Raw genomic sequence first — 13,435 nt, 5'->3', positions numbered from 1 at the left:
ACCTCCCCTCAGCTCTGCAAAAGTCCCATTTTAATTGGCTCGTGTTGACGGTTCTCCACGGAGCTTATCTTGCCTCCGAATATCCTGCTTCATTGTGGCGCAGCATTTATACCATAACACATTAGTGTGAGAGAGTGTATAACAAGCTATACGTTTGCGGCTATAAATTTAATAACGCCAGACGAGAATAACTTTGATATCAGCAACTGTAGATATGAAAAAATGGAAAACAATTAGAATAAATGTGAAAACAGAGGAATATTTGCGCCTCTAAATTTGATCAGCCGGGTTATCTTAGTCATTTTTCCCTACATTGAAATCAACATTTGCCACTCGGAACGATCTGATCCAATTAGTAACGTTCTCAATGATGCGTTGGCTACTATATATCAATAATATTTTAAGATTTATGTATCAATAAATTTCAGAACTGCTGACGTCAAGTAAGTTGTTCAAAATTGGTGAGACATTAAAGCAGGAGTACACATTACCAATGCTGAAGAGAGGAGTAATGGAGTCACCGTCAGATCTGTGTAAAAATATACGACTTGACCTTTTTTTTAAAAGCACACAGGACAGTTACATCACATTCAGCGTGATCCCTAATGACCATAAGCCCCGTGAAATGGCTCTGATGGACCAAAATGAATTCACATAAACGGGTGAAAAGCAGAAAGGCCTCTGCACGGATGATGTCATGTTCATAAACGTGGTATTAAAAAAATTTCTCACACCAGAAGTAAAACTTTACGGTCATAAGTTTATTGCCTTTTGCCGTGCTTCTGTGAACTTTACTGCAGTCTCTGGTGACACAATGAGAATTCAGAGTCTCAGTTTTTGTTTTTTTCTGTTTTTCTTTGCTTCTTGCTAGGGAAAACTTGGAGTCCCCGGTTTGCCTGGGTATCCTGGAAGACAAGGCTCCAAGGTATGTGATGAACTGAATTCAAATTGTTCAATGTGGAGAAATTCTTGTTGAGCATAATCCACTGGGAGGTCAGAGATCAGGGCCGGCTGAATGCAGATTCATTGTCTCTCGGTCAAGGGCAAAGAAGCAGAGAAGCTGTTTGCTGCCACAGTAATGTGAACAGCTGAAGGGCTCTGTCTGTCTGTTTTTGCCTCTCAGTGTCAGATTATGCTCATGTGCATGTACGCTTGCACCTCCTGTGTGTGTTATTCATGTGTGAATGATTACTCGTCTTCTGTATCGATTCTCTCAGTGACTCTGTGATCTTTTCAAGCAGGTCTGTCTGATCAGCATTCACTCATATCTAAATATGCTCCCACGTGCCTTTTCTCCGAAACTCGCCGATTTGCTGACTAACCCTGACTCACGCGAAACACAAACCCAAGCAGACATCCGCTGTAGTCTCTTCCCGCGACTCTTATGAGGAGCTTAACTTGCATGGTCACCTGCTGGAGTCATCAGCTGTCCTCCTTCCTTAAACTCTCCCAAGCCATTATCTAACAGTTTGGCATTCCTCGCACTGTAGCGCTGACCGACCGTCGTGCCACAGCTTCACTATAGAGATGTGCTGCTGCAAGCTGGTTCCTCTCTGCTGCCGTCAGCACTGACAGCTTGGCACTGATATGACGGGTCAGATACACCTACTCTCACAACATCCCAGATAGGCAAGTCTCCTGCTCTGTGTGTTAATGTCAGCAGCATCCGAGCCAGGCGTGGCGCACACATTAATAAGGGGCTCAAGGCAAATTACTCAAAGTGGTGGGGGGGACGAGGACGCAGAAGAATTTAGATGAGACAATTTTCCCTCTCTTTGTTCCAGTGATTTGAAATCAGTTGTTCCACTTTGTTTAATTACTGGATGTTTCACAATTGAATAAAAACTGCTCACAAGTAGAATGGGTGTAATGAATATGTAGTAAAAGCCTGGAGAAATAGAAAATATAAGAAAAACACAAAGGAAGCTCTTTTGTTTGTCTCCATAAATAATTTTTTAACAGAGACTGCCCACAAAGGTTCCCAGCAGAGCCCAGGATCAGATCTTCCTTTAGACTCTTTATGCTTCAAAAAAGTGTTTTTTGGCGAGAGAGAGAGAGAGAGGGAGAGAGAAAGAGCATAAAGGCATCTTGACTCTGGCATGGTACAAACACTGCCACAGTCTCTTCTTCTCTTCCAGAAAAAATGATATTCAGCTTTTTAAGCTTCTTGTAAGTGAAAACAAAGTTTGAAACTGTCTGTGGTAACTTATAATGAGATCGCTTTCATGGACCAAATTCTGTGTCGTTTTAAAGATGCTTTACTGTTTGTTTGGTAGGATCTTAAAAGCCTTAAACAGAGATGAGGTGCTTTTAATTCCTTTGCACAACCCACAGCCCCCCCTGCACAGTATATACACACAAGTTTTACACATTTGCATCGACTCATTTGGCCGGCGCTTTTATCCAAAGCGACTGAACAAGTGTGGGACAGCGCTGAAATGTCACATCGTCCTCATGAGCAGGTTCAGGGTCAAAGTCCTGGCTCTATCCCCCTCGATCAGCCTGTGTACGAGTCCCTCCACTGGCTGTGTTTTTGGCTGCTGCACCCCATCACTCTGTGTTAACAGCTTTCCCACACCGTTAATTCTGGATGCCATTTGCAATAGCTTCAGTGGCCTGTCTTATCTCTGTGGCACAAGTCAGGCTTGTCCAGTACCAGCTCTCCTTTCAGTTTACCATAACTGCACCTCTGTGGAAAAACAAATTAAGCAGCATAGATCTCCCATTTCTGCTGTCTCCACAGCGTTAGGCTGTTTACTTCTTGCAATTCTGCCCACGCCACCTTGTCGAGTTGCCCTTGGTTCTACAGCGCTGTATTATGCCGTGTATACATATGCATGCGAGCGGTAATGAGCTCTATAGTTGTGCATTGCATCAGAGATTCTTTGAAAAACAAAACACCAAGACAAAGCAGAGACAAAGAAACATTTCTCTTTAGTAGATACAACATTGGTCCGACCTAATGCTGCATAACGTGAGGTTGTGATGGTAGGCTGCCTGACACTCCCTTTTATTCATCCCATAGTGATTGTCTTCCCACTATTTGTTTGACAGGCGCCATCATGACTATCAGAGGGCACAGCCTGCGAAAGCCCAATCATTAAATTGCTGATGGGTATCAAAGGGGAGCAGCTGCTGTTTCCCCTTCCTTTGTCTTTATTTGCTTTCCCCCCCCGCCGACTTTTTTAACTTCCTACTTTGCCTCATAACTATGCTAACAAGCTAACGCCACGTCTGTCTGTCTGTCTTCTGTCTGTCTTCTGTCTGTTGGAAAGTCTTAAGTGGCGAGGAGGAGACTTTCCTGTTCAGTTAAAGAGACTGCTCATTTATCTGTGGGAACTCACAAACTATAAACTGTAACACAATGATAAGAATCAGCCGGCTCGTGTGGCAGCACTTACAGTATGTTAGGACTTTTAATTAGCCTCGGTCAGTAAAGCGCAAAAGGAATTCTGCTAAATCCTCTTCAGCCTTTATAACATTGTTACTGCAGGGATCTCTTTATTTTGTACCCTGCAGCTCTCTAATGTATTCCCCCCCTATCTGTCGCTCCTTTTTTCACTCTCTCACTTTTTTTTTTTCTTTCACTTGTCTTGCAGGGCTCCAACGGCTTCCCTGGATTCCCCGGGGCCAACGGCGAGAAGGGAGGAAGGGTGAGCCATGAAATTCATTACACTCTCTTCTTTATGAAAGACATGTACACTCAGTCACTGAGGGCTTTACTGTTTGGCAAAGGGAGGTAATGGCAGAATACTGAAACGCATCAGTTGAAGACACTTATTGTAATTAAGTCATTGCTGCTTTGAGTCCAGCTGAGGACGCAGGAAGAAGCAGGAAACACTATAAAGCATCTTCTGCTTTCTGTAGTGCAACATAGATGTAGGATTTCTATGCCACTGTTTTCCTAACCCAGCTTTGTATGAACTAAAAATATATGTAAATACCAAACTTGTGATTGTGTTGAATATTCCAACACCACTGGCAACGTTATGCTGCTCTAACAGTCTCCACTCTCGGGAAGACTGGCTGCAGGGATTTTCTTTCATTCAGCCACAGTAGCATTAGCGAGGTCTGGTAAGCAATATGGCCTGTCGTTCCAGTTCTTCCCAAAGGCTTTGGATGATGTTGAGGTCAGACCTCTGTGCAGCCCAGTCAAGTTCCTCTACAACAAACTGGAGGGAGAAAAAAAAACATCTATTTATTCACTTCACACTGTCATTTAGAAACAGGAAGGACCCTTTCCAAAAATAAAATAAAAGGTGAAAGCACAGTGTTGTGGAATAGCTGTGGCAACAAGATTTCCCTTAACTGTAACCAAGGAGCGAAGCCAAAACCATGAAAAACAACCCTAAAATGTGTGAAAACAGGGATGTCCACATAGTTTTGGTACGTGATGTAATCAGGCCTTAGCACTTGAGGGAGGACTGACAGCTATATTCAGCTCTGTGAATGTTACCTCAGAATGGGTCCAGTTGAAAAGGGTTAGAGAAGGTGGATTAGAGGGAGGGTATAAGGGGAGGGGGTTATTATTGACGAGACAAGCTCCTGTCCACTCAGACAGGCATTGAGAGGCAAACACCCCTGGCCCTATAGTGCTCAAACTGACAGGTAGTTCAAGCTGTCAAGTGCCTCTGGGTAACCATTTACCACAGCAATTTGATTATTTATTTTTGTCCAAGGATGCTCAGATGGTTCTATTTCATCTCTCACTCAGCTCAACCCCCTTTAGCATTTGTATATGTGTTGTGTTTGAGTGCATTTGTTATTATAGAGCTGCTTTAGCTCAAACTTCTTAAAAGAGATGAAAAAGTACTCCTATCGGTTGATGGTACAAGGAATGATTTTGTCCTGAATCAAAGCCTTTGTTTTTCTTTTTCAGGGAATTGCTGGCAAAGCTGGCCCTAGAGGGCAACGCGGCCCAACGGTAGGCAATTCAGCTGTCTGCCAACGCAGACAGAACCATCCACATAAATGATTTATTGTGTTGAAATGAAAATCTCTTCCTTTGTGTAGTTGTGTATTGGCTGTATTTTCCTTTTCGTCTTGAGGAGATATGCACTGGATGGCAAATTGTATAGACAGGCAGAGAGGGCCCTAGATATTGATTATCTGTCCTTAAAGCTATTACTTTCTGTTTTGGTTTTTACTGTCTTATTATTATATTTTTCAATATAGAACAAAAAAGAGAAAAGGGCATTTCTTTAACTTGTCATTACTGTAATGCATTGTATACCATGTATTTAGGGTCCACGTGGAGGCCGTGGTGCAAGAGGACCAACTGGAAAACCAGGTGCAAAGGTGAGAGAAAGGGTCACTTTTTCAGTATTTAGTGGGTTCAGTGATAATTACTGCATCTAAATGCTCAATATCACACAGAGTTAAGTAAACAGAGCATTAACACGGACTGGCTTGACTATGTCATTTTGATATAACTAATGAGAAGTAATTATTGACTACTGTGAATTGTATGAATTGTTGGTTTATTTTAATCATAGGTAGAGTGGTGTGCCACAGGGAACCAACTTAGGACCACTGATATTTTCAGATTTTACTCATGTGTTTTAGCTGCTAAGGTGCTATAATACTAAAGAGTAAATTCCAGTTATTGCACAAGTGCCGAAGTTCATACTAATTATTTTTATAGGATAATGATATTGAACAGGCAAATGAATAGGATTTGATAAAAATAGATAAATAAAAAGGAAGAAAGGAAAAACAAAGTAATTGTGGTCCTCCAGTAATGTGATATTGATGAAGGGAGCCAGCCATGGTGACTTATCTGTGATCAGAGGATGTAAGTTGCTTTATTGATTACTTCAGGTCTCCAAGAGGCAACGCAATTATGTAGGGTTATCCTTTGTGCTATGCACAGGGTTCTGAATTACTGTGTTGTTTAATCTCTGTTTGTCTTTAGCTTTGTTGAGGCGTATGGTTTGTTTGAATGCCAGATATTATGTGTTGTGTGTTTGTTTTTTTACTTATGTCATAATGAGGGTGTAAATGAATGTATAAAACAGACACAGAAATGTATAAACTACTGTGCATCACATGAATAATTGATGCACAATTATATATAAATCATATGAAACAATAACACTTGAGCCAAATCTTATAGAAATACACATTTGCAAAAAGGCTTTCTGTATAACCTCTGTGTCAGTGCCTTACATAACTTTCACTCACACTTCACTCTTTGACAGTTTTGACAGAGTTGACAACGTTTCTTTGTGCCTTCTCTTGTTCCTCAGGGCACCTCAGGCAATGATGGACCTCCCGGCCCACCAGGAGAGAGGGTCAGTACCAGATATTCTTTGATCAATGTCTCTTGAAATGTTGAAAGTTTGTGCACTGAGTGGCGGGAAAAGTACATAACAGGTTCACTGTGCTTGAATCTTATCTCAGAGTGAATTACAGCTATTTGTCACATCAGAATCAAAAGGTGGATAAAGCCTTTGCTCTAGCTACCGACTCCATTGGCTAACTAATCTCATTCCTAATTTGTGCAGCTGAAACCCTTAACATCTATAATGAAAAGTTAATGAAAGTTATTTCTCAATTACAATGGTAAGAAAGCTAAATTTGCCAACTAAAATCCAATTAAATTCCAATTCCAAGTTGAAGCCATGTTGTGTTTCTCATCTCTTCTCTCTGCTCAGTCCATTAATTTTCTTTTTCATTCAAGGGACCTGGAGGACCACAGGGACCCGTCGGTTTCCCCGGACCCAAAGGACCCAATGTAAGTAGCTGCTGTCAAACACTCTGCGAGTCACCACCGTGCACAACAAGTCAATGTTGTGACTTTTCACACTAGCTTTTTAAAATATTAATACACATTTACAACCAGACGTCTTGATTTTTTTGTTTTTTTTAATGAGATGTCTACCTTTCTGACCCCCAGGGCCCACCAGGAAAAGATGGGCTGCCTGGTCATCCCGGACAGAGAGGAGAGACGGTGAGTGGGTAGATTCATCTTCGAACGTATTGTGTTGAGCCATTTGACCCTGAACGCTGCACATCAGCGCCCACTCTCTCGTCTCAGCCTTTCACTCACTCGTATAGGTTATTCACAACGTAAAGTATGGATGAAGAGAGCCGAAATAGCATACAAAATGTGTTTGTGGGGTGAAAGTGAAGCAGAAAATGTGATATAGAAGCGCAGCAGTACAGCTGAAGCGATATGATGTATTGTCGTCAGAGTTTATTGAGCTCTGTACTGATACCACAACAGTAGATACAGAAATATTTGTATGTCTTTGCTTGTACTTTGGAGTACAAGTACTGCATCACATGTTTAGTGTGCTTTTATTAGGGCATATGTGCGTGTCAATGACAAAACTATTTTGAAATTGTCTATACATACATGTAGTCACATAATTGTAAGGTAAATACTGTACATATATGACAAAAATATCTCAGATTCTCTTGGATGATGCAAAACAAAATATAAATACAATTTTAAATTGTTATAATGCAGGGGAAAGGTCAGCACTGTTGGTACTTTGCAAATGAGTATCCAATCCAGTACTGCTTTTAAGTATCGATTAGATCAAGATACTTAATTGTCATTATACACGTGTGTACAACGAAATTAAGGCGCACAGTCAAGGAACGGACTCATAAAAAAAGAGAGAATAAAATAGAATAAATAACTAAAACAGTGTACATCACTCACACAGTCATTCTAAAGCATCATTAGTATCAATCTGAGACAATCCTACATATAGTACAGCACAAATAAACTTGACACCTCAAGGTTTTTTTTTGTCTAGTATGGCTCAGGTTCTTTGCTTAATGTACTGCAGAAAGTTGACAGGCACATACTATACAATATAACCCGACCTGTGTGCACTGTCAACAACATCTCTCTGTTTTCCCCCCTTAGGGCTTCCATGGAAAGACAGGACCTCCAGGACCTGGGGGGGTGGTTGGACCTCAGGTACATACACAGCACATTTCATGACTGTGGTTTTGAGGAGCTGCTTCCCTTCTTATCCTTCATGTCTGAAATTCACAGCACATACGATACCTGTAACAACTGAATCTTGTAAAAAACAAAAACCTACATACACAGACTGTACCTGTAGATGCATTAGTATTAGTAGCTTTTTGGGGGCCTCAGGTAATGACGAATGGGCTGGAGATAAATTATTCCAACTCATCAATACCTCCTTTCACCGAGGGGAGTGAAGTATGTTTTGTTTACCAGCATCACCGCAGGTATCTTAAACTCTGATCCCACATGCTGTTACGGTATCAGTCTCATATCTACGATAGGAGACGGGTGAAGATGAATATGTAAAAACACTTTGACTTTTATACATCTCACGTCCTGTACAGGGACCAACTGGAGAGACAGGACCCAGCGGAGAGCGAGGACACCCCGGATCTCCTGGTCCACCCGGTGAGCAAGGTCTACCTGGAGCTGCTGGAAAGGAGGGTGGAAAGGTAAATGAGCTTTTGTGTTTTGTGTTTTGTGTGTGCGTTATAAACACACAGCACACCAGTGATGAGTATTTACATGTGTTTCAGCTAGTGTTTTCGTTCATCTTGGGGGTTTTTTTCTCCCTGCCCTGTGTGTTCGAGTTTCTTTGTTTTTGCCCTTGGAGGTTGTTGCGGTTGTTTGTTTCTCTTTATCTCGACACTCGAGCTTCTCGTTGCATTTTAATAACTGACTTCTTCTAATATTATATACGGGCTAAAACAAGTAAAATGAAGGAAAACTACTTTTGTTTGTGGCCAAGGCTGCAATAATTACATTATATTGTGCTAGAAAATCAAACAACATAATAACAGCTGAAGTCATGTCAGCTTCTATAGTGATGTCGAAAAATGTATTTGTATTCACTGAAATGTAATTAATAATCATAATTATTTAAACAACTTATGACTTCCAGCTTGTTTTTAAAGTTTTCAAGCTCTTTAAGATTGCATACACCCCTATTGTTAACAATGAACATTTACAAAAGATAAAATCAGCAGGAGGTCTTAGTCTCCACAATCTGAAATAATGGTTTTATTGGAAAATTGAAGTACAATGGGACAAGCATTAAGAAGTCGCCATAGTGGCTTTGTTTAATATCAGAAATTGGCACGTCCCTCCAATTTTGCCATTGCTTCTAAATCACTTAATCAGTGTTTTCACCCATAATGAGGTGTAATTTCAGCTTTTTGTTCTCTTTCCCATTCAGCCCTCTTCATTGTTTTCACTCTAAAATAATTCTGTGTTTAATGGCTCCCTGGCAGGTTATCAGATGTCTGTTAAGTGGGTATTATTTAATTTTCCTCTCTAGGGTGATCCAGGTCCCCAGGGCCCTGGTGGCAAGGCAGGACCTGCAGGCCTGAGGGGCTTCCAGGGAGCGAGAGGTCTTCCAGGGGCCATGGTAACAACACAACAGACCACCCACACTTTCAGACAACAACACTCAGACAAACATGCTCACAATTGTGCACATAGCAGTGTTTTTGTCCCACATCCTGAGCACACACCGGGTTGAATCGAGCTCCAAACTCCAATTACCAGGCTAACAACCTGCTGTTAAACCAAATGTCAGGCTTGGCTGTGGACCCGACTAGAAGGTGCAGAGCTGGCCTGCACAGACGTAATGGAGAGGACTTAGTCCAGACACAATATTAACTCACTTTATCATCATTTATCTCAGCAAGGTTGAAGTAGGTTAAAGTGTGTCGTAAATGGGGCTTTGGCAAAGCATTTTAGCCAGTAAATGTCTCTGTAATCAGCTGTGGTCTGTGCATTTTAGAGGCATTTAAAGCAGCGCTGGGCTCGGGGCATTTTCTAGGAGGATTTCCTATTTTGTTTTCAATCGAAGGGTGAGTCAAAGCCCCCTGATTCTGATCCAAACCCACGACTCTGCGAGCATGCTACGCAGCCTGCAGAGTATCCCAAATTAATTCTCAAAAGGAGTGGGTGTGGGTGAGGAAAAGTTCAAGGTGAGAGAAGAAGACGACGGCGGCTTTTAGAGGCTGACTCAGAATCAGTTTGAGGCTGGAGCTCATTTCAAGGCCGACCATTAAGAGAGTGCACGACAGACAGGCACTGTCCAGACTTATTACCTGTGTTATGTTTGTCCTGTGTGTGCAAGGAGGGGGGTGGGGTGGATTTCTCTTCATAACAGCAGCAACCCCCCCCCCCCACACACACACACACACACACACACACTCTCTCTTAGCGATTCCATCCAGTAACACACAGACACAAACACACATGAAGGCGTACACCTGTTGTATGAGCAAGAGCATGAAAAGATAATCTCATCCTGTTTGCTGACACAGTGCAGTGCAGGTACAAAGAGTTTGGACTGGCACACACACACACACACACACACACACACACACTCTTTATCCTGTCCCTCAGTCTTGGGGAAAGGCACAGTAGCGATATACAAGCCAATAAATAACTTTTTGTGTGTCCAGCAAAGAAAGATCCTTCCAGCCCTCTAATGCACCGTGGTAAAATGTGGAAGCCAGAGAGGTAGAGAGTCTGCTTGGCAGCTTCCGCACCCCCTGGCTCTGCTGGAGCCTGTAAATTAGTTATTATAATGAAAGTCTTTACTGCCTCCGGTGAACTGTGTTTTCCATACGCAGCCTCATGCAGCCTCCTGGTGTTGTGCTTCAGCAGCACAGGCATTGCCATTCAGGGCCAGAGATGTGGAGGAAGTGACAGAGTCCAGAGATAGATGGACTGCACCTGAACCTGTGACCCACTGTGGGCCTTGATCCCTCCTCTGTTTCATTTCCTTTTTAAGCACATTTAATGGCACCTTTTGTATTCATAATATAAATTCGCCCACAGATGACGATTTATCATAACTTTTTAAGATTTTTTTTTTTTGAGCTGCAGCCAGAGCTGATGCTTGTGATTTTAGACAAATAAGAATTCCCTCCCACTAATCTTGTTAACAGTATGTGGCCAGGAATGCCTGATTGCTTTAATCATCAGGTTAAATGGTTATTTTCTTCCCCAAAAAGTTATTTTCTCTCTTTAGACCTTCATTTGTTAATTTATGAATTAGGTGATCACCAGAAAATGAATTGCTAAAAGTATTTACATAATGAATTCATCATTTAAAGTACTTTTTTCCCAGCAGAAATGCCAAAAAAAAGCCAAACAAAAATGCTGATTTCAACTTAACTAATTTTCATTTTAATGCTTTTACTTTGTTGCATATTTTTAAATTGAATATTTTAAAAATGTTTTCTTTTGTCCAGCCAGTAGAAAACACAAAGACCATGGCCATGTTGCATTGCTTCTGGACATTTTGTAAAAAAAAAAACAACTCATATAATAGAGAAACAATCCACAGATGAATCAATAATGAAAAGAATCTCCTGGTGTATAACCATGAGGACAGCTCTGAATTCATGTGCCTGGGTTTCAACACGTACTACGTCTCCTCTGGCAAAGTGGATTTCATTTGTGCTGCTCACAGTGTTAAAAGAAATCAGCTGCAACACCTTCATCCAGAAGCAGCGTCTGATTTTCTCTGGTTAGTCCACAGACCTCACTGTGAGCAAGAAAGTAGTAGTCCAATGAAATCACTGCTGCTGGATGTTTAAAATGTCATTTTTCTTCACCACAACCAAAAAAGCCTTTCAGCTCTATGTGATTGGGGTGAAAGAAGAAAAATCTCAGACTGATACTACAAAACCTGGACAAATAAAACCAAAGGGAGAATAGTTTTTTGTATTTTTCAGTAGAGCTGACCTTTTATTGACCTGCTATCTCACTACATGGGGAGAGACATTACATGTCAATTGTGAGCGCAGATCAAATAACATAAAACATCAGAGGCAAATCTTCTATATATCCAGAAAACATGCTATTAGTAGGGTTAGAAAACCAGAGAGTTACTTTATTCCTGTCTGAGTCCTAGCAGTGCACATGCTCATACACAGGTACAGTACACACACACACACACACACACACACACACACAGTTGCACACATCCACGCACGCCGAAACATTTAAAGGCCCATTTGACAGCTGTGATTACTGCTCTTTGAATGGCATTGAGCGGCGGCCCGCAGCGGGTGAGATCTAACCCTCTCCTGTCCTTTTTTGCTTTCAGGGTCCAGGTGGCTTAAAGGGAGGAGAAGGGCCTCAGGGTCCCCCCGGCCCCATCGTAAGTAGCCCGTTGCTATGGTAACCTCATCTCTCTTGCCACAGAGATTGCAGTGAAAAGTGACTTGTGCTTTTGGAAACACAGAGTTGCACATGCTGCGAGCGGCGGCCAGTGATTCAGCTGTAAACGCATTATGAACTGCAGTGTAGAGGTGGGTGCAGCAGAACAGGGCACTTAGTTAATCAGATATATTGAGGGGTGGGGGGGCAATTAATGCATTTTTTTAAAACAAATAATTCTCAGTTTGCATCATATCTTGTTTATATTCTAATGTGTGGAGTCGTGTAGGACGCACAACATGCACAACTCTGCTTAAATGTTTATTGTGTTCCCGTTCCACGAGCGAATTACAGCGGATAAACACTGTAGTTTTATAATGATGAAGTTTTAGCAGCCTTATGAAAGTTCACACCACAGTTCAGCGAAAGCAATATGCTGCTTGAGTTGTGGTGTTTGTGCCTCATCAGCTAAGAGATATTCTAAGGAAGGAAATTAAAGGGCCAACAACAACATAACTCTGAAGCATGGTCTAATCATTGCTTAATTGCCTAAGTGAACCCAGTAAGTTGATTGGTCTGCGCTGTTTTTCCACTTAACATTTAGTCGTTACTGTAGCAACTGCTGCCTGGACAGATGGCGGGAGGTTGCGTCTTATTGTCTTCCTTTATTATTTTCACATTAGCACTTTTTTTCACTCAGTTTATCAGTTGGCGTCTTTTGGCATCGCTGATTAACCTAAATCACAGTTATGGCAATCCTTTTAGATTCACACATTGTACTGTGTCAAATCCAAACCCGCTCTTACATAGTTTAGGCCCCTGAAAAGGAGCAGGAGTGGCAGGGTAATCCATAAATAAGTGGGGCACTTTTTTCCCTGCCTTTGTCTCTGCACCCAGCCTTAGGAGCTCTGGCGGTGAATCTGTACAGAAAGCTGAGTGACAGGCAGCTTTGAACTGTCTGACATTTTGTTCAAGCGTTAAACGCAGGCTCCCGATAATTGCCCCTGCTCACCAGCGACAGAGCAACACCAGATTAGATGACAGCGGATATGCAGAGCACGGATGAAAAGATGATGAAAGTGAGAAGAGGCGCATTCTCTGAAAGAGTGGAAACCATTTCCACTGCGAAATGAGATAGTTTTTCTTAAATTGGCTTGAAAGTGAGCCATTGGCTGAAAACATGTGATAGACTGTTTTGGCGGTGTTTGGAAAAAACTCCTTAAAAAAAAAAAAGGTGTGGGGTGGGTGGGGGTGCAGCAATGCCCACGCACACAAGAGATCTGATATTTTCCTCCA

General features: G+C 41.8%; 1 protein-coding gene across 1 annotated transcript in view; it reads left to right on the top strand.

Annotated features, from left to right (window-relative positions):
• The window catches only part of LOC311001009 (collagen alpha-1(XI) chain-like), an 86,753-nt gene that overhangs the window by 47,066 nt on the left and 26,252 nt on the right, over positions 1-13,435 (top strand). The window contains exons 31-41 of the mRNA XM_083991954.1: positions 872-925; positions 3,600-3,653; positions 4,880-4,924; positions 5,245-5,298; positions 6,249-6,293; positions 6,683-6,736; positions 6,899-6,952; positions 7,883-7,936; positions 8,338-8,445; positions 9,291-9,380; positions 12,087-12,140. Of these exons, the coding sequence (XP_083848080.1) occupies positions 872-925; positions 3,600-3,653; positions 4,880-4,924; positions 5,245-5,298; positions 6,249-6,293; positions 6,683-6,736; positions 6,899-6,952; positions 7,883-7,936; positions 8,338-8,445; positions 9,291-9,380; positions 12,087-12,140 (666 nt within the window). The remainder of the gene's footprint in view (positions 1-871; positions 926-3,599; positions 3,654-4,879; positions 4,925-5,244; positions 5,299-6,248; positions 6,294-6,682; positions 6,737-6,898; positions 6,953-7,882; positions 7,937-8,337; positions 8,446-9,290; positions 9,381-12,086; positions 12,141-13,435) is intronic.

Source organism: Trachurus trachurus (genome assembly GCF_905171665.1).
Source record: "Trachurus trachurus genome assembly, chromosome: 17".
Classification (NCBI taxonomy): domain Eukaryota; kingdom Metazoa; phylum Chordata; class Actinopteri; order Carangiformes; family Carangidae; genus Trachurus; species Trachurus trachurus.
Note: the sequence above shows the minus strand (reverse complement) of the source record. Positions and strands in the feature narration are given on the sequence as shown.